The sequence below is a fragment of the Amphiura filiformis genome, chromosome 8, assembly GCF_039555335.1.
Source record: "Amphiura filiformis chromosome 8, Afil_fr2py, whole genome shotgun sequence".
NCBI lineage: Eukaryota > Metazoa > Echinodermata > Ophiuroidea > Amphilepidida > Amphiuridae > Amphiura > Amphiura filiformis.
In genome coordinates, this window is record NC_092635.1 from 19,262,429 (window position 1) to 19,283,210 (window position 20,782).

Sequence of the window (20,782 nt, forward strand, 5' to 3'; positions counted from 1 at the left end):
ATGCCAGCACCGTCAGGTCGCTCCTGCATCGTCGGTCTGATTTTAACCGATTTTCGCTGTTTTTACTGCATTTTAGTTAGGCCTGGCATTTTCGGGTAATTTTGTACCTGGTACCCGCCGCAATTTTCGGGCGGTAAACCGGCATACCAAATTGCAAAAAAAAAAAAAAAAAATTTTTTTTAAGTTTTTATTTTTCGGTTTTGTAGTGTCTCTGGACCTAGACCTAAATGCCAGGATCATTCATGGTTGACCTAAAAAAAAAAAAAAAAAAAAAAAAAATTTCAAGATATTTTGTTATTTTTATATGAAAATTGATAATTTGTATTAATGTCATAGTCTATTAATGATTTCAAAATGTATTGAATTTAAATGCATTTTGAAATCATTAATAGACTATGACATGAATACAAATTATCAATTTTCATATTAAAAATAACAAAATATCTTGAATTTTTTTTTTTTTTTTTTTTTTTTTTTTTTAGGTCAACCATGAATGATCCTAGCATTTAGGTCTAGGTCCAGGGACACTACAAAACCGAAAAAATAAAAACTTAAAAAAAAAAAAAAAAAAAAAATTTTTTTTTTTTTTTTGAATTTCAGTACCCGGGAGGGTATTTCCTACCTGGTAATGTAATTTCAAGTGGTACCCGTTTACCCGACCGAAAATGCCAGCCTTAATTTTAGTATACATTATTTTTACTGTGGACTGTTTTATGTGCATGGAACGTCAAAATGTTTGTGTTGCCGAGATATTGTTCTTCATTTTTCCATATTTTGTGGACGATTTCTGTACTATATTTACTGGATGTTAGCGTTGAATGGGTACGTACACACAGAACACATAGTAACTTTACTGGTTTGTCGATCAATACCACTGAATCGATCGACAATCATCATGAGAATAACACAAAGAGCAATATTGAGCGTATTAGTTACAGCCGTGATTATTTGCTTTCATTTAGAACATCTCCACCCGGTACTGAATTATACATTGATTGTGGTATGACTGAGAACCTATATATGCACGCATCTTGCTGATTTGAATATACTCAAGCGATCATGCCCTTTTCATGAACGACCCAAACCACCCAGCCGTAAAGTTCAGACTAAACGCTGGAAGAAGAGAGGAAAGGGACGAAAAAGTCAGAAACAACAGATTTATTCAATCCCTGTTATTCAGAACGTGCGAGTCGAACCCAACATCACTGGCCAGACTGGTTTGAACTTGAACAACTTACGCGGTTTGCCCAACACAATGAAAAACTTCTTAATCTTCGCTTATGGAATGCAAGATCTGCATGCAACAAAACTATTCAAATTCTCGACAACATAGTAGACAATGATGCTGATGTATTTGTAATTACAGAAACATGGCTAGCTGAGAATGACCGTGTTGTGATTGGGGAATTGCTCCCACAAGGGTATTCTTTCATGAATTTCCCTAGGAAACTTGATCCGCATGGTGGCATTGGGATCATATACAAGTCTAATCTTAATATTCAGAAAGCTCCAACTGACATTGATACGCCATCTTTTGAACATGCATCTGTTATAATTAAGAAACTTGACATTAGACTTATCCTAGTGTATCTTAAAGTGCCGCAGTTTCTTGAGGAGTTTGATGCATTCATCAACGAGATTAGCATGGCCCCTGTAAAGACTTTACTATTAGGCGACTTTAACATCCATGTCGACCTCCCATCCAAACCTGATTCTGCCCGGTTCCTAGAATCACTCGCTGAAAATGGTTTCCAACAGCATGTTCATCAGTCTACTCATAAGGACGGACACACTTTGGACCTGATCATATCTCGCAATGAAGAAAATCTTGTAACTAAGTGCCAAGTCTTGCCAACGCTAGGATCTGATCATGAACTTATTAACTGTGCAATAAATTGTGAGAAACCCCAACCTATGAAAGTTTCAAGTACTGTTAGAAATATAAAAGGGATTGATAGTGTTTCATTTGCTAATGACCTTGGAACACTTGGGGACAAAGCCTTCACGGCAGCTGCACCGCGCCTTTGGAACTCTCTGCCCATTCACATCCGCCAACTCCCTTCCATCCATAGATTCAAGAAATCGCTCAAAACCCACCTTTTTCCAACATGTTAATTTTCTACTTGCCTCTTGATAGTGAGCTTGTCACCTGTTTATATATGTTTTTGCATGTGTATATTTAATTTGTAGCTTAACAGTGTTTGCAATGTTTTTAGTATGTGTAATGTAAGTTGTAATTTTAAGATGTAATTTTTAAAGTCTCTTTGTACAGCGCCTTGATCTCTTTGATAAGGCGCTTCATAAATGCTGTCTAATAATAATAATAATAATATCTGATACATTGTCATGTATACCTACCTCTGCAGGTGGTTTTACTGGCTTGGCCTGGTTGTCATTGATGGTTTCTTGAAACCGTGTGCCTGCTGTCGCTGTGGCAGCAGTCTCTGATACCCCTGCTGGAATTTGGGACATGAACCTGTCCTTGAAAAGCAGAGTTCTGTTGAGGATGTTGAAATCCGCGTTTATACCCACCCCAGTTCAATCCATAAGGATGAAATCAGGGGTTTGTTTTGGGAAATTCTTGATATGGTTTTTTGAATACTTTTTTGGTTTTGTACAGACAGCCTCAGCTTTCCTTTTCTCTGCAGCATCCTTAACTATCTTTGTTTCCTGAAGAAATTTTGAAGTAAAATATGATATGATATGATGTTATTGGCACAAAATCGCGGCCCGGAGGCCGAATTACATTGTACACAAAGTAAAAGCAAAAAACAACAATGAGAAAAGCAATATATATAACAACATAATAAATAAATATAAACAACAAATGAGGTCAGAACTCAAGGCAGCCAAAAAGAAACAGGGTTCACAGCATAGCAATGCAGGGGATGAGCCAGGATTAGGATGGGTTGCTGCTTAGCAGCCTAACAAAGTAAGGAACTGGACTCCTAGCAAACCTGTCAGTACGGGCACAGAGTTGGGAGAGATTGGCATTGTTTCTTAATTGTCTACCATGAGCCTGATACACCTTGGTCTGGGGCGGACATTTTAAAAATGAATTTAGAAGAGCAGCAACGACATCACTTGCATTACATTCCAGATGTTAGATCTACATCATATGCAAAATTTGAGGAAATTCGCACGAGTCCGTTTTATTTTAGGGCCATTTGTCTGTAAAGGGTCTTTACATGTAGCCCTATGGAGAGAGTGTCCGTTGAGGGCGCTATAACCCCCATTTTAGGAACAAAAATGTGATTTAAAAAAAAAACTGACTCGTGCGAATTTTCTAAAATTTACAGAGTATGTAGTATGAACATGTAAAAATATAATCAAGTAGTTGCCCTACCTGCTCTTCTCCGAAAAAATAAAAAGTCCTATACCTTAAAGATAATGAAACCTAGGTGGAGCTGACCCGGGGTGCTGACCCCTGCTGGGAGGTAGCAACTTGGTGGTCCGATCACACTTGGACAATGTACGAGCAAAGTTAAGGCAATGTTGCTCCCTCCTATTAGACAGCTTATCAAGATTACACACAACAAGAGCAATGTCATAAGACATATAATTTAACCCAAGGATAATTCTCAGAGCTCTTTTCTGGATGTTCTCAAGCTTGATGGCCGGAAGTGTGCATGGAGTGCCTAATGACATTGGAATATTCAACCAGGGGTCTAATATATCCTCTGTAAACGGTCACTAACTCAAGATGTATTGAACCCAAACTTCTTTAAAGAACGAAGCATGAAGCATGAATTCTTCCACATGTAGTCAACTTGACCATCCCATTTGAGGTCAGTCTGGAGCCAAATACCTATGGTTATTTTTTCTGCTATAGTATTTTTTATATTTCCTGCTATGACTCTACATCGTGATGGCCAAAGACGGAGTGAATTCTAGCTGGGCTTTTTTGTTTTTGTTTATTTGATGGTGCTTTCAATCAGAGGTTGTTTGCACCAGGACACACACCTTCATCCAACTTCACCTAGATAGCGAGAAAGCATAAAGAATAGTTGCATGTGGAGATAAATAATGTTTGATTTGCAAAAGTTACTCAACCACTGTTAAAACACTTGTATGAAAAAACAACTTTGGCAAGCTTAAAGTTATCACATTACAACAACAATTAGGCTGGTGTTACCCTGCCATCACAAGATCTTCTTACATTTTTAGACAAAATTCATAATGTTAACTACTGGAGGATTCTTTCCTCCAATAATATTTACAATGGAAAAGCTTTGAATACCATTTTCCCCAAGATCTTTCTTTAAGTCACTTCTTTTGGAAATAATGTAAGAGAAAATCCTCAGCATTATCTTGAGTGTGTCATAAATCATATTTTCCAGTTGGATGCTTTCCAATGGAATGTAAATGAGAATTTATAAGTCTACATTTGCCCAATATTAATCGGTGGATTAGGATTTCCCATTCTCTTTTCAGTTGGGCATATTTAACTTAATTTCTTTTTTCATCATATTTTTGTTGTTGTAAGCAAGCCAATCAGCCTGCCATTCATCTTCCATCTGCTTTTTAAGAATACATTTAATTTCAGTACTTTAATGTCAACTTTAACCCTTTCCAGCCCAATCATTCGCCAAAACCCCAATATGACCTGGGATCCAAGAAATTTCAATCAACTTTGATACCTTGAGTATAAAGTCTTTGAATAGCAAAACTAATTTTGTTATCATGGTCAAATTCAGACAAAGAAACAACAGCACTTTTGCAATCACTAAAAATAACCACATCACTTGGCTTCACCTCATCAATCCACTCCAAAGCCATGAGTATACCAATGAGTTCAGCCGAGTAATGGAGACACCTGAAGGAAGTCAATTCCCTCTACCTTCTGAGAGGTCAGCTCTAAAGAACCATCAGTGTAAATGTGTAATGCATTGAGTTCACAGATTACAATTTCTCTCTTAACCCTGTCATCATCAACTCTATCTATCAAAAGGTGATTCTGTATTGAAGTTTCAACTTCTTCAAAGTCGGCACCTAGAGGATATCCAGTCTCCATATAATTCTGATTCAATTTAATAATCCTAACTTCGAAAGGTTTGTATAACTTTGCATCCTCACCATAATTAAAGAAATATTGTTTTTGCCAATTATCATGAAATAAGATTATGTTTGGGTGACAGGAATTTGCTTGGATTGTGGCCCATAACGGTTTGTGATGAAATGTCTCCTTACTTTTAAAGGAAGTTCTCCACACTTGGCCTGAATAGACATCAGGGACATGCCCCTAATGGCACTGGTGCAAATTTCTCCTTACGGTACTTTTAAAGGAGGTTCTCCACACTTGGCCTGAATAGACTTCAGGGACATGCCCCTAATGGCACTGGTGCAAATTTCTCCTTACTTTTAAAGGAGGTTCTCCACACTTGGCCTGAATAGACTTCAGGGACATGCCCTTAATGGCACTGGTGCAAATTTCTCCTTACTTTTAAAGGAGGTTCTCCACACTTGGCCTGAATAGACTTCAGGGACATGCCGCTAATGGCACTAGTGCAAATTTCTCCTTACTTTTAAAGGAGGTTCTCCACACTTGGCCTGAATAGACTTCAGGGACATGCCCCTAATGGCACTGGTGCAAATTTCTCCTTACTTTTAAAGGAGGTTCTCCACACTTGGCCTGATAGACTTCAGGGACATGCCCCTAATGGCACTGGTGCAAATTTCTCCTTACTTTTAAAGGAGGTTCTCCACACTTGGCCTGAATAGACTTCAGGGACATGCCCCTAATGGCACTGGTGCAAATTTCTCCTTACTTTTAATATAAAGGAGGTTCTGCACACTTGGCCTGAATAGACATCAGGGACATGCCCCATAATGGCACTGGTGCAAATGTCTCCTTACTTTTAAAGGAGGTTCTCCACACTTAGCCTGAATAGACTTCAGGGACATGCCGCTAATGGCACTGGTGCAAATTTTTAAAGCTCTGAATAGAATCCAGAGAATTTTTAGGTGACTCTGTTGTAGAATCATATGCTTCATAACCATAGTCAATGACTGGCATTTTGGGGCTGACAAAGAGAAACCCCATTTGTTGCACCAATCAACAATATCATTAAGACCTTGCTGGACTTTTTTCCCTACAAACTTAATGTTTCTACGAGTTTTCCCGATTGCTATGTCATCTGCAAATTGGGAAATCATGATATCACATACTCTACTAGGGATATTTGAAATGGCAATATTAAACAAAAGAGGACAAATTTGATATGACGTTAATTTACGCCAAAAGAGGAATACCAAGACCAATACAAAATAACTAAATGAATCCAATAAATAATTTCAATGCAATATAATTTAATTCTTATTTGCAAATAGTACAACTCAATTGATAATGTTTAAAATATACTCACAAATTAAAGAGGTGTTGCGGACCGGCCAGCGTGCACTCAACTGACTCAACAAGGGTGGTCTGTCCTTGCCACGCTGGTCTAGTCGTCAATGTGCCGACTCATGCAAAGGTTAGGCTAATGATGTCATGGAGCTGCCATCCGATCATAATAAAATCGTGCACAGAGCTTCATCATATCCGCCTCCCTTTTTTTTTAATCAACACATACGATTTGATATTTTTTGAATTAATCAACACATTATTTTACACTACACTTACTTCTTAATTTACACCATTTATGACACTTGCTTGATAATTCCTATTGAGTTTGAATTTCCAAGACCTTTATATTCCTACCTGCGGTACTCCTGCTTCCGGATTAATCGGGCACAGAGCTCCATTATATCCGCCTCCTTTTTTTTGAATCCACACATATGATTTGATATTACGATGTTACGATCCTTTTGTATTGCATAATAACCCGGGATTCTGAAATTACTTTAACTTACTTGTAAGAAAAGTTTCTTGCACACAAATGACATCAGGTTTAATGTCAAATTCTTCAACATTCCTTTTAAAGCTCATCACCATGAGCCCGCAAAGACTGTGTGTTCCACTGTAATATGTGAAACATAAATTACCGATTGTCAATGAAAACTACATTTGAGCCAAACTGGACAATTCTTGAAATATTCTGTTGGTTGTAGTGTTGGTTATAACTTGACTATTCCGTGGATATTCTGCAAACTCCCTCTGACGTTGGACTGAAAGATGGCTGTTGGGGTGAATGGATACAGAATTTGAAACAGCATCATTGTCATAAAAAAGTTCTAACTTTTAACATATTGTCAGTTTGATATTCTCTGCTTGTGTCAAAGTGAAAAGAATGAACAAAGAGTTTAAACATTTTTACTCCAGGGCACTCCAGATCCAGGGAGTAAGAGTGACAGAAGGAGCAAAAGCCTGGATGTCTGACATAATACATAGCGGAAGGATATAGGACTAACAACAACAAAAAATAAATCACTGTGATCAAATCAAATCAAAAAGCATGAATATAAAATTCATTCAAGTAACATAACTAGAGGTGTTCACTGATACTAAAATGCGATGAACATAATATTGTATCAAAAAAACAACAAGACAAAACATTATTGAACAAAATTCTTTTCATAGTAATGATGTGACTTATATACATGAGCAAAGTACAAGAATCTAGAAAAGGAGAGCATCAAACCATTAAATAAGAATCTTACCATTGAGTCAATGAGACTTAGCTAAATGTGGTATCAGTTCAATGTATGCATAAAAGTCACATCACTATAATTATACGATTTACAAAATGAAAGTAACTTCACAAAATTAAAGTAACTCATGAAAAATAACTTGAATTATAGGCAACAAGAAATAAATACATAGTGTCAAAGCAAATTAAAGATGAAGGTTGACTATGAATTTAGAAATTGAATGAAAGAAACCATATGGTAACCTTGCTCTACAAAAATGATGAAATAAATTTTAAGCAAATATGGTATTCAAAATCAAGAAACATAAACAGCAGAGCATGGAGGATATTACACACCAAAATTAACTCAAAATAATTAAGAACACAATCTGCTACTTCAATTTCAAGTTCAAGCAGAGGAGGATGGACAATGGTTGATGCACGTAGTAAACTGAACTTGTGTCATGAAGTCACAGAAAGTGACAAAATTTGGATCTCACATGCTTCAAACTCAAAATTAATACTCAAACCAACAAAAAATAAACAAAATACATTGTATAGTGGAAGATACAAAGTCATCAAACTATACAAATAACCATGATAAAACTAAGGCCAAAAAAAAAATATGTTTGGTTGCCCTTCCAAGACAAAAATTTGGAGGGTCGGGCTTCCTTCATTTTAACTCCATTTTGAAAAGGCAAGCATTGACAAATGCTTGATCATTTTATGGTAAAAAATTGTGCGATTTTGGAGTGAATTTAAATGGAAATACTGCCTGTTTTTAATCAAATATGCATTTAATAAATAAAATGAGTGAATAACAAGTATAAAATGTCCTTGATACTGTCCAAATTTAAGGTTTCTTCTAAAAAAGTGATTGGAAAAAAAAAAAAAAACCTATCTAAGGTTTCTAATTTTTTTGGGTCGGTCGCTGAGGGCAACCAAACATTTTTTTTTTTGCCTAATATAGATCAAAGTATAATGAACAAAACAATGTTAACAGAATGCGGTGAAGTTCATGAGATCAACAGCTGTGATCAGTGCAGTGCCGAACTGCCGAAAAATTACAACAATGTTAAAGAAAATATAATGTTATTCAATCACATCGAATGTTATTATTACCGTGAACTCATGTTTGACGCGGGTGCCGATGTGTTGCTCTCCGCCTGAGTTACTGCTCTACTGAACTGGTATTGAACTGGTATGGTTGTCCATTTTTTCGCCAATTTCCGGTGTAGAAACTGATCTTTACACTGTTGTTGTATAGTTCTTTCACCTGTGTAGCCCATTTTTTTTCCAGTAGATCCGCTCTTGTTAAGTCTTCAACAATATAACAGTTCTGATGCTTAAATGATGATTTTGCATTCTGTATGACTCTGATCTTATCGCGATAAGATAGCACCTTTACTAGAATGTGAGGCGACTTGTTATTGCTACCGCGCCTGTCTCTATGGGCTCGCTCTATGGTGGATATTATCCATTTGAAAGTGCGTAGCTAGAATGGAATCGGCTATCGCGATGCAATCCTCATCCTGCGTTGCTGGAACCCCGACTATTCTGAAATTGTTCCTTCTTGAGAATCTTTCCTGTTTATTAATTAGGACTTCATGTAATTTCACCTGCTGTTTCAAATTGTCAACTTCATCCCTTATAGATATTTATTTTCTGCTTCAAGGGGGCCTACCTGAGACTCAAGACTGTCGATGCGAGTACTTTTGAACTCAATGGATTTATTAAGTTCAGTTTCAAGCTTCTTCATACCTTTAAACAATGCATCCAAGGTCTTCTGGACTTGTTTATGTTTTAATATTATATTGTGGAGTAGAATTTCGGTCCAACTGATTTCCAATAGAGAAACAAAGTATCCACCATGTCATAGGTAAATCATGATGTGGAAACCATGCACTGATACAATTTTGAATGGTTTGTTTTCTTGATTTCTATGTATGTTATAGCTCAAGATGAAGCTAATGTGTTATTGAAGGAGATCCAGTCTCATCTAGCAGACAACAGAAGAGGTGAAAGACTAAGAAATGGTGTCCATGTTGCTATACTTGGCAAACCAAATGTAGGCAAAAGCAGCTTACTCAATGCTATTTGTAAGTAGAGTACAAATTGATCAAGTTTCTGAAAGTACTTGTAATGTCCGTAAATAAATTCATCAGGATTGTCCATAATACATTATTTACAAAAGTTCTGGTGTACAAATCCAAAAGTATTTCGGTATAAAGATGCTAAACATACCTCAATGACGTTTCGTACTACATTTGTAGTACTTTCTCAAATTGACTGTCAACTCTCACACTCCTTGTCTGTTTCCTGTTGGAACTTGACGTTGGTGGCGTACAACCAGGACTTTTGTAAATAATACTTATAATGTCATTGTTGATAATGAGATGTCAAGATAATTATCTGTTAACTTAAGGGCTGGGGTATGAGCGTTTGGACAGTATTTATTTTGGGACATTAGAGCACATCAGACATATCGAATTGCATTCTGAATACTGAAGAATGTCATTCTGATATCAAATAATTTAGATTTTTGAAATTCGCAATTTAATACACATTTTATGGCAAATCATTAAAATTGATATTTTTGATATTTAACAGTACTTGAAGTAAACTTTATAAATCTGATGATTTATACTTAAAGTGTATGTAGGTGGGATGAAAAGCCGACGATCAATTGAAAATTTTGACATTTAAATTATTGAAGATATGGATTTTTTTCCCAAAACACTAAAAAAAAAAAAATTAGGTCTTTTTGGGAAAAAAATCCATATCTTCAATATGAAAGGTCAAAATTTTCAATTGACCGTCGGCTTTTCCTCCCAGCTACATACACTTTAAGAATATATCATTAGATTTATATAATTTACTTCGAGGACTGTTATATATCAAAATTTGAAAAATATCAAATTTTTATAATTTGTCATAAAATTTGTATTATATTGTGATTTTCAAAAATGAAAATTATTTGATATCAGAAAGACATGCTTCATTCAGAATGCAATTCGACAGGTCTGAGGTGCTCTCATGTCCCACAAAAATACTGTCGAAACACAATAAACGCTCATTTTAGATCCCTTAATTGCCTCAAGTAAATATTTTTGTATAAATTATCATAAAAACAAAATCACTTGGTTGTTAATGGTGCGCTTTTGTAATACTTAATTAATGGGGCCCGATTGATCCACTGGACTCCCCTGGGGTAGGGTTGGGTGGTCAGATTTTGTTTTTATTACAACCAAAAAAATGCATAATTAGCTAATAAAACATCCTACATAGGTGTGAATTGGGGTATATCATTCCTGTATTTAGAAGTAGTTTAGAAGTCAGGAACTGAAGGAGATACAGCAACTCAACTGATCAAGTGGTTCTCAACAGATCAGAAATGTCTAACAAATTTATGTGAATGATTTTGAGATTCAACATCAAGTTCCACATCTCAATTGCTTGTGAGACTAGTTTTATTTCATTCAACCCTTTCAAACTTTTCACTCAGGTCAGCGACCTGCTGCAATAGTGTCACCATTGGCAGGAACTACTAGGGATGTGGTAGAATCAGCTGTTAATATTGGAGGGTATCCAGTCGTTCTCAGTGATACAGCAGGCTTGAGAAAATCTGAAGATGTAGTAGAGAGAGAGGGTGTTAGGAGAGCTAGGCAAAGGTATGTACAAACATGCACACATATATTCACCCTATTGTAGAGTTTTTACATCCAACTGCGAGCACACATGCTATTTGTAAGTAGAGTATAAATTCATAAAGTTTCTGAAAGTACTCGTCATGGACTGTTAGCTGTTACACCAGCAAATGAGTTATCATCATCATCAGTCGGCTGCGGAGCAGGCGACTACAAGCTTTCTCTAACTGTTGCGATCTTGGGCAAGCGAAACAATTTTGTTTGGCTGCAGCATCCCTTCAGTATCTCCTAGGAGGTGCTGGACATACTGTAAGTACAGTGTCTTGGCGTCGTCCCGGTTTCCTCTTCCCATGTGGTGGGGTATAAAGGGCATATATTCTTTCACAGGCTTGCCATCTTCAAGACGCAGTATATGGCCGAGAAATTTGAGTTGATGAAGCTTGACTCTGGCAACCAGTGGAGTGGTGTTGGTCAGGTTGTAGATGGTTTCATTTGGAATCCGATCCACACGCTTGATGTTTAACATGACTCTGTAGCAAGATGTTGCAAATGCATTGATCTTGTTTTCCATGTCCTTGGTAATTACCCATGACTCGCACCCGTACAGAAAGACAGTAACACACGTTGTCTGAAACAGCTTGATTTTTGTTTCGATTGGCAGGGATGGGCTTCTCCAAAGGCGCTCCAGTTTCCAGAAAGCTGCCCAGGCTAGTGCTTTTCTTCTTTTTTTGTTTCTCCAATACTAGAGCCCATCTTGGAACCCAAATACTTGAAGTCTGTGACATGGTTGATGGTACTACCATAGACTTCAAGTGCTGGATGGGCATTACAGTTTGCAGTCATATATTCTGTCTTAGGTGCGCTGATGACAAGGCCTAGATCTGCTGCTGCAGCTGCAGTCCTAGTAAGCTGTGACTGGGCCCGGGCTATGAAGATTCCAGCAGGGCAATATCATCAGCAAAATCCAGGTCATTCAGCATCTTGGCAGGATACCTGCTTGACCGAAGTGGGTAAGTAACAATTCCAGCGTCAATTCCAGAAGTTGATTTCTTCAGAAGGTAGTCTACCAGGATAATGAACAGGAATGGTGCCAACACATCACCCTGAAGCACTCCAGTTGTTACTTGAAAAGGCTCTGAGATACTGCCATCTACAATAACGGCACTGTTGGAGTCCTTGTAGAGCACCTGGATGGCATTGACCACAACCTTTGGTATTCCATAATGCCGCAGCACTGAAAACATGACGGACCTGTTGATGGAGTCAAAGGCTTTTTGAAGTCCACAAAAGTGACTGTTAAGGGAAGTTGGTACTCCTTGAAGCCTTCCATGATCCTCCTCAAAATGTGTATTTGCTGAGCACAACTGCGACCCGGTCTAAAGCCAGCCTGGTTGCTTCTCAGTAGAGGATCAAGGTGAGGTCGGATCCTGTTCAGAAGGATCTTGTTGTACACTTTTGCGGCAATGGACATAAGCGAAATACCACGGTAGTTTGTCATGAGAGAGAGGTCACCTTTCTTTGGTAGAGGAATGATTACATTCGTGACCCATTGATGTGGCGGTGTCAGCGTTGAGAATACTTCCATACAGAATTCGAGAATCATATCAACCATGCTATCCCCTCCTCCCTGAAGTGCTTCTGCAGTTATAGCACAGTCCAATGCTGCTGCCTTGTTGGTCTTCATGGCTGCTATTACTTCTACTAATTCTTCACGAGTTGGGGGCTCAGTGATAATAGGAAGATCTTCAACAGCGGGTGCAGGAAGTTCTGAAGCTGCTGTGCCACTGTTGTTAAGGAGTGAGCTCAAATATTCCTTCCATTCCTCAAGCAGTTCATGGTCACTGGTTGGAACTGATCCGTCTCTCTTTTTGACTTTCACCCCCTTCCTTGAGTTCTTCCCAGAAAGCGTGTATGTGATTTTCCAGGTGGTGGTATAATTCCCCATCTGGTCGGCCAGCTTCAGGTCTTCCATCTGCTTATTGAGGGTAGCAAGCTCATCAGATTTATATGAGTTGTTAAGGCTGGTGTTCAAGTTCCTCCATCTTTCTCTAGATTGACAAGACTTTGAAATGGAGTACCGCTTTTTGGCCTCATCCCTTTCAAGTTTAAGTCCGATGGTTGCATCTGATACCCAACTTGGCAGTCCGCATGGCTCTTGCTTTCCAATAACTTTCTCAGCAACTTCATGAACCGCTGATTCAAAGGTCTCATACCTATCAGAGATGGGTGTGGTGTCATTTTTGCTCAAGACCTGGAATCTGTTTGATAGCTCCAGCTGGAATTCCTTCTTTATATCAGGATCTTGCAACTTCTTCCAGTTGAATTTTGGTCTCTTGCAAGGTTTTCCTTTGCTAGTTCGCAGACTGGCAGCTAGACGGATGCTCACAATACGATGATTGGAGTCCACTTCTACTGAGTTGTATGCTCAACAGTTGCGTAGAGAGTGTACCCACTTGCTGTTTATTAGTATGTGATCTAACTGTGCATGGGTTGATCCAGCTGGATGGGTCCAAGCCCAGAGACGGTTCCTGGGTTGGGGGAATCTCATCTGGGCCGGTCTGAGATTGTACTCCTGACAAGTGTTGACCAAACGCTCACCATTGTCGTTGGTTGAATCATGGTAGCAGTGTGGACCAATGACCCAAGGATGAGAAAGATGACTTTCTGTTTCTATTCTGGCATTAAAATCGCTGAGGATGAGATGGATGTTGTGTCTTATTATACCATCCAGGTGGTCAGATAGAGATGAATAGAATTCCTCCTTGTCAGAAGATGTTGAGCACTCAGTGGGTGCATATACAACAGTGATGCTAAGCTGAGGGTTGCCATGGAATGTTACAAATAGTATCCTCTTGGAAACAGCTTCAACACTCTTAAGACATCTGTGAATGTGCTTGTTATACTGTTCTAATTTGGATTTAGAAACACTGTCCAGAATTTCTCATGCGTGTGACCTTATTTTCCATTGTTTTCCAAAAGCACAGACACCCCCTACCCCCACCCATACCCACATGCACTCTTAAGCAATTCATTTATCTTATATGGTAAGTTTTTATGGTGCTGGAAAAGGCTGCCATGAGTTTGGACAGCTGCCCAAATTGCCTAAACTCCAAGTTACATTAAACTCATATTCTAGGCTTCCTGACATTGATATCTGAACCTAATGTTTACCAAATCTCGAGACCAATATCGATGTGTTTAGAACTGTTTATTCACCCAGATTTGAAACATTTTTTGACCATCAGGTTTATGCTAGGTTTGACATATGATATGAATTTACTTCCCTAAATTGTTAAATTATTATTAATACTATTCGGGTTTGTTTTCTTCTCAGGGCCAGAGAAGCTGACATCAAAGTAATCATGCTCAATGCTCTTCATCTCCAAACAACCTTCTCTACCATGGCACATCCAAATCAACATATACAAAGACTTATGGAGGACTTCAAATTAACCTCACAAAGCAGTACAATTTACTCTGATGATGAAAGTAATGGTGATGATGAAAAGACCCAACCCAAGAATGAATTCCCAGATGCAGAGACTATAATTGTTTTGAATAAATTGGACTTGGTTGAGGAGCATAGAGAATCACTAGAGAAGATGTGCCAGCAGGGGATAAGAGAGGTGAATGGCACAGGGAGTATGCCCTGTTGTGTGCTGTCTAGTAAAACTGGAATTGGACTGGAAAGGTTTCTGGAAGTACTCAGGGATAAAGTCAAAGACATGTAAGTCATTCTGTTCTACATTTTTTGAATAATGTTCCATTTGGCAAATAAATGATGTGACTGAAACGTGTGATGTGAAAGACCTTAAATTACAATAAAGTGGCCAGGGCAATGAACTTTATGTTCTTCTCGCACAACAGTGCACAGCAACGCACTTCATGTTATTCTCGCACAACAGAACGCAGCAAAGGGCAGTGCAGTAGGGATGGGCGATACCAGCTTTTGGTATCGATTGTTGATACCGATACCAAAAAGTATCAACGATACTTTTGATACCAATGATCCAAAGATGAAGGATGGGATACGTGTGGTTGTGCCACATTAACTTAACTTACTCTTCATAGGATTACAAATCTTAATACAAATAACACAAGTGATAATAAAACTGGTAGAAAATATGACGTTTTACTCAATTAAATATAGAAACAAAATCTTATTTTTTATGCAAAGTTTCATTTTTAGATGCTAGCCGAAGTTGTCAATTCAAAACTTCGCACATTCTTTGGGTTCCTTTCTTTCCAATCTTAACAGAAAACTTTAAAGCAAATAAAACTTTATGATCAGCTGACTCTTTCTGTTGTCAGTTTCAAACACTCTTGACACAATTTTTGTGTTGATATTAATTTTAAACAAAATCAATATAATTGGCTAGTATCGAATCTTTCGTAATGCATACCAATGGTGAACACAAAGCTATGACATCACAGGCTTATGGTCACACACCATGCATGAAATCATGTATGATATGTAGAATTCCACCTTGTCTCAACTTCTTGGGCAAGTCTTTGTTCTCCAAGTTTCACATTTCTAGTGGCTCCCGGGCTGTGCTTAAAGAATCTTACACTTTCGTGGCATTTTCTACGGATTTCCGCTAGCCTTTCATCAGACTCCACTGCTTTTCTGACGATCAGGTTGAGTGTGTGAGCAAAGCAAGGGATATGTCCCCATTTCAGGTATCACGGCCACCATATTTGCTGCATTGTCAGTGGTGACAGCAACGACTTTCTGAGTGATACCGAATTCATCCGTAACATCTTTCAGTCTATCGGCTATAGCCTTATGGGTATGTGAACCCTCCAACTCCTTTGTGGACAGCACGTTTAATTTCAATTCCCAGTCCTTATTGACAAAATGAACAGTCACTGTCAAGTAAGACTTTGTCTGAGACGATTTCCACCTGCTTGAGGTCAGTGCACGTGCCACATGCATTGCCTCTTGAAGCTCCATCTTTACCTTGGTTTTAGTGTCATTGTACTTGGCATGAAGCATGTCTCGTATGACTTTTTGGCGAATTGGTAAGACATAAACAGGAATCCAGACTGCCGACAAAATTCTTGAAGCCGTTGTTCTCCACTATCTTGGCTGGTCTCATATCAGTGGCCAGCATGGTGCATAAACTATCATCTATGCTTTTCTGACATCTGCTGTCCTCTGAAAAAAAAACCAGATTCATTTTAGCACATTATTCTTAATTAGTACATTAAGGGGGTGCTACACCCCTGCCCAATTTTGTGCCTATTTTTGCATTTTTCTCAAAAATTATAGCGCATAGGTGACAAGTAAGATATGTATATTATAGGGGCAAGGACTACAACTACTGCACTGGAAATTTTATTTCAGCACAGACAACAGTTCTTGGAGTTACAGTCAAAAATGAGGAAAACCAATATTTGATCAATAAATCAATAACTACTTGCCTTAAGTTGCTGAATGTTCAGTGCAGTAGAAATGATGGTAATGTTATTGGTGTATCAATGATTGATTTAAAAAAGGCATTTGATACTGTAAACCATGCCATTTTGATCAAAAAATTGCAGTGTTATGGAATCAGCAAATACAGTATTGATTGGTTCAGTAGTTATCTTTCAAACAGAACCCAAGCTACATCTGTTAATGGTTCTCTTTCTGATTTTGATCTTATTAGTTACAGAGTGCCTCAAGGTTCAATACTTGGACCTCTCCTTTTTATTGTTTTCATTAATGATTTACCAAACTGTCTTAAATTTACTAAGATCAGCATGTATGCTGATGATACCATTATTTACTGTGCTGGCAAAAACCCAGCTGATATTGTACATAACCTTAATAATGACCTTTCTTCAATGAAACAGTGGCTTGACAATAATAAGCTAAGTTTGAATGTAAATAAGACTAAATTTATTATGCTTGGAACACCACAAAGATTGGCTAAAATTAATGATGATGTTTTGAATGTTCATATTAATGGTGATATTATTGAAAGAGTTTTCTCTTGCACCCATTTAGGCATAATAATTGATAGTAATTTAAATTGGCATGATCATATTGATTATTTGTTGAAGAAGTCTGCCAGGAGTATTTCTATGATTAGGAGGGCTAAGTCATTAGTTCCCATGAGTGCTCTCAAGCTTATATACAACTCTATTGTTGCACCACATTTCAATTATTGTGATATAATTTGGGGTAATTGTACCAAAACAGATTCAATTAAGTTACAACGAATGCAGGCAAGAGCTGCTAGATATATTTGCAATGTTCCTTGGGACACATCAGGGTCTGAAGTTCTTAATCAACTCAGCTGGTTGACACTTGCTGAAATAAGAAACATCCATTTGGCAGAGTTCATGTTCAGGGTTACAAACAACATACTTCCTGATAATATTTGCATGTTATTTGAGAAAAGGAATATAATTATAATCTCAGGCGTAATCCAAATAATGTTGATGTTCCTTTTCCTTCAAATAACTTTAAGAAACGCATGATCTTTCGTACAGGGGTGCTCATCTATGGAGCGATCTCTCAGCTGAAGCACAGTTGTGCGATAGATCTGCTAACGTTCAGGAGATTGCTTTACTGTAATTATGAATTGAACTTTGCCTAAATGTTTGCTTTTGGTTACCGTATTACTTTGTCAATTGTACTTGCTTTGTATGTTTAATTAATTTTTTATCACTTTGTCATAATTATATAGTTTTAAACTTGTTTTGTATTTCCATTTACTTTTAATATCCTTGATTAATGATGTAATGTAACATGTAAATTTATGTAGCAACACGGCCCCAGGGAAGACCAGCTCAAGGGCTGATCTGGGCTTTTCCGTGTATAAATAAAATTGAAATGAAATGAAATGAAATGTAGTTGTAGTCCTTGCCCCTATAATATACATATCTTCCTTGCCCCTATAATATACATATCTTACTTGTCACCTATGCACTATAATTTTTGAGAAAAATGCAAAAATAGGCACAAAATTGGCCAGGGGTGTAGTACCCCCTTAACAAACAGAATCAATTGAAAAAATCATTAATTTTTAATAGGCCTACTATTCGTTTCAAACTTGCCATTATCATTTTATGGCAACATTTTATGTAAATCAACCAAGATTTTAATGTTTTGATGTGTGGGTGTGTGTGGGGGTGAAATCCAATCTGACATCACTTTTATTCAATAAAAAGGAAAACAAAGATATACAGGTCTAGATCAGTGCCCCATGTTGATAGTGGCACGCAAGACATAAGTATAGACACACACAAATACAAGACATGTTATACAATGTACATAAAGGCATATAATATAAAATTACAATCAGAAAAGTAACTAGAAGGCTATATATTTGTACACAAATACGGCTATACCCGCATGTTATCGGTGTACCCAGACTTACAGTCCTTATTTGCTGAGGACTTAAAATAAAGAAATTGTAAAAAGTCACCCAATTGGGCAGAAAATGTGTAAAAAGTGAAAGTCCAAGTCACAAGCTTTAATTGAATGTAGGTTGCACTGTCGTAGCACTTAAAATAAAGAAATTGTAAAAGTCCCCTCCCAGGGGCGTCGTCTCTCTTACTCTCCATAGGTTGCTGTTGTCAATCTCTCTTATTCACAGTGAGGCTATGCAATATGATTAGGGGAAACTATTCCAGAGGGAGTATGTAAATTAAATGGAACAGCCATTTCAGAGGGAGTATGTATATTAAACGGAACAGCCTATTTTGGGGCTATTTCAGAGGGAGTATGTAAATTAAATGGAATAGCCAATGGATATGTAATTTAACTGGAACAGCCTTAACGCTTCACGCTGGTATTTTCAATTATTATATTATAATACGGATCTGCCTGTTTAGTCCTATGTGGGGGTGTGTGGGGGGTGTTAGTAACAATATAATTCTCAGGCTATCTCGTGCTATCTGTGTGTACAAATTCTGAGCCGGAAGCTGCTTTATTTGATGAGAAACGACCGGCCCTTTGTTTTAACATTTGGGGCCCTGGGGCCCATTATATTTGACTTATGAGGTCCATGTAGTGCATGTACATATGTTGAAGTATAATTATCTAGTGCTATCAGGCGACTCAAGCTGGGCTCTGTAGCTGCTTTATTTACTGAGTAACGGCCGGCCCTATGTTTTAGCGTTTGGGTCCTGGGGCCCATATTATGTGATATATGGGGCTCATATGTACATATAACAATATAATTCTCAGATGCAATCTGTGTACAAACTCTGAGCCCTGAAGCTGTTTTATTTGATGAGAAACGGCCGGCCCTTTGTTTTAACATTTGGGGCCCTGTTGCCCATAATATTTGACTGATGGGGCTCATGTACATATGTTGAAGTATAATTCTCAAGTGCTACCAGTAAATTCAAGCTGGGCATTGTAGCTGCTTTATTTACTGAGTAACGGCTGGCCCTATGTTTAGCGTTTGGGGCCCTGGGGCCCATATTATGTGACATATAGGGGTTATATATACATATGACAATATAATGCTAAAGACCTATCAGTGTACCAAATCTGAACCCTGTAGCTACTTTATTTGCTGAGAAACGACCGGCCCTTTGTTTTAACATTTGGGCCCCTGGGGCCCCTAGCCTTGTACATCTGGGGCCAAAATGAGCAAAAGGCACATCTACAACTTAGGACCCATACATATGCCACATATGAGCCCTAGTGATCTTGTACTTTTAGAGCTAGGCTTGTCAATCTGTTGCACCATATTTTAACATTTGGGCCCCTGGGGCCCATAATAAATAACATATGGGCCTCTTGAATATTTGTAAATATAGAGTACCTCTAGGGCTATCAGTGTACCAACTCGGGAGCCTGAGGCTGCTTCATTTGATGAGAAACGGTGTGCTTTGTATTTTCACATTTGGGCCCCTGGGGTCCATGACCTTTGACCTCTGGGGCCAAGATGGGCAAAAGGCACATCTACGGGGTAGGGTCCATAGGTGTACCACATATGAGCCCTGTGGCCCTCGTAGTTTTAGCGCTAGCCTTGACCAACGGATGTGTTTGATAGAAGAAGATGGAGGAGGAGAAGAAACCACAGGATAACAATATACCCGTCCATGCTTCGCATGCGGGTATAAAAAGAGCAGCCTAAAAACAGGCCAGACACCAAGATTAAAAATATAAAAATATTAAGATTTTTAAAAACGGTGGACAAATCCAGGAAGGCTCTTGTTTTGAATGAAAAATACTGAAAGATGAAACAATAGTCAGTTTTGAAAGATTGTCCCTGAATATTTTGAAGGATGTTCATTGTTGGGTTATTGCACAGTTTCAAGATTTCTTTTAAACAATGAATATTTTCTGGTGTAATGTATCCTCTTGAACCTACTTCTAAACAAATAAGACTAACTTCGTAACCAGAGTCTTCAATGTCAGCGACCAGGGGGCATATTTATTGCACTTTCGAACATGAGCTTTAGCAAAAGGGACAGTGAGCTCAATGATGACTAATTTTTTTATGTTTTTCCAAAAAAGACAAATGTCAGGAATCAGGTTTGCAGTTGAACATTCAAAAGGAATTGTTGTGGGGGAAGGAATGTTAGTTGCTCTGGTTACCAAGTCGGACAAAATTTGGG

At 38.0% G+C, this 20,782-nt stretch overlaps 1 protein-coding gene across 1 annotated transcript in view; it reads left to right on the forward strand.

Moving 5' to 3' along the window:
• The window catches only part of LOC140158759 (tRNA modification GTPase GTPBP3, mitochondrial-like), a 77,320-nt gene that overhangs the window by 44,774 nt on the left and 11,764 nt on the right, over window positions 1-20,782 (forward strand). The window contains exons 6-8 of the mRNA XM_072181967.1: window positions 9,524-9,667; window positions 11,074-11,239; window positions 14,550-14,942. Of these exons, the coding sequence (XP_072038068.1) occupies window positions 9,524-9,667; window positions 11,074-11,239; window positions 14,550-14,942 (703 nt within the window). The remainder of the gene's footprint in view (window positions 1-9,523; window positions 9,668-11,073; window positions 11,240-14,549; window positions 14,943-20,782) is intronic.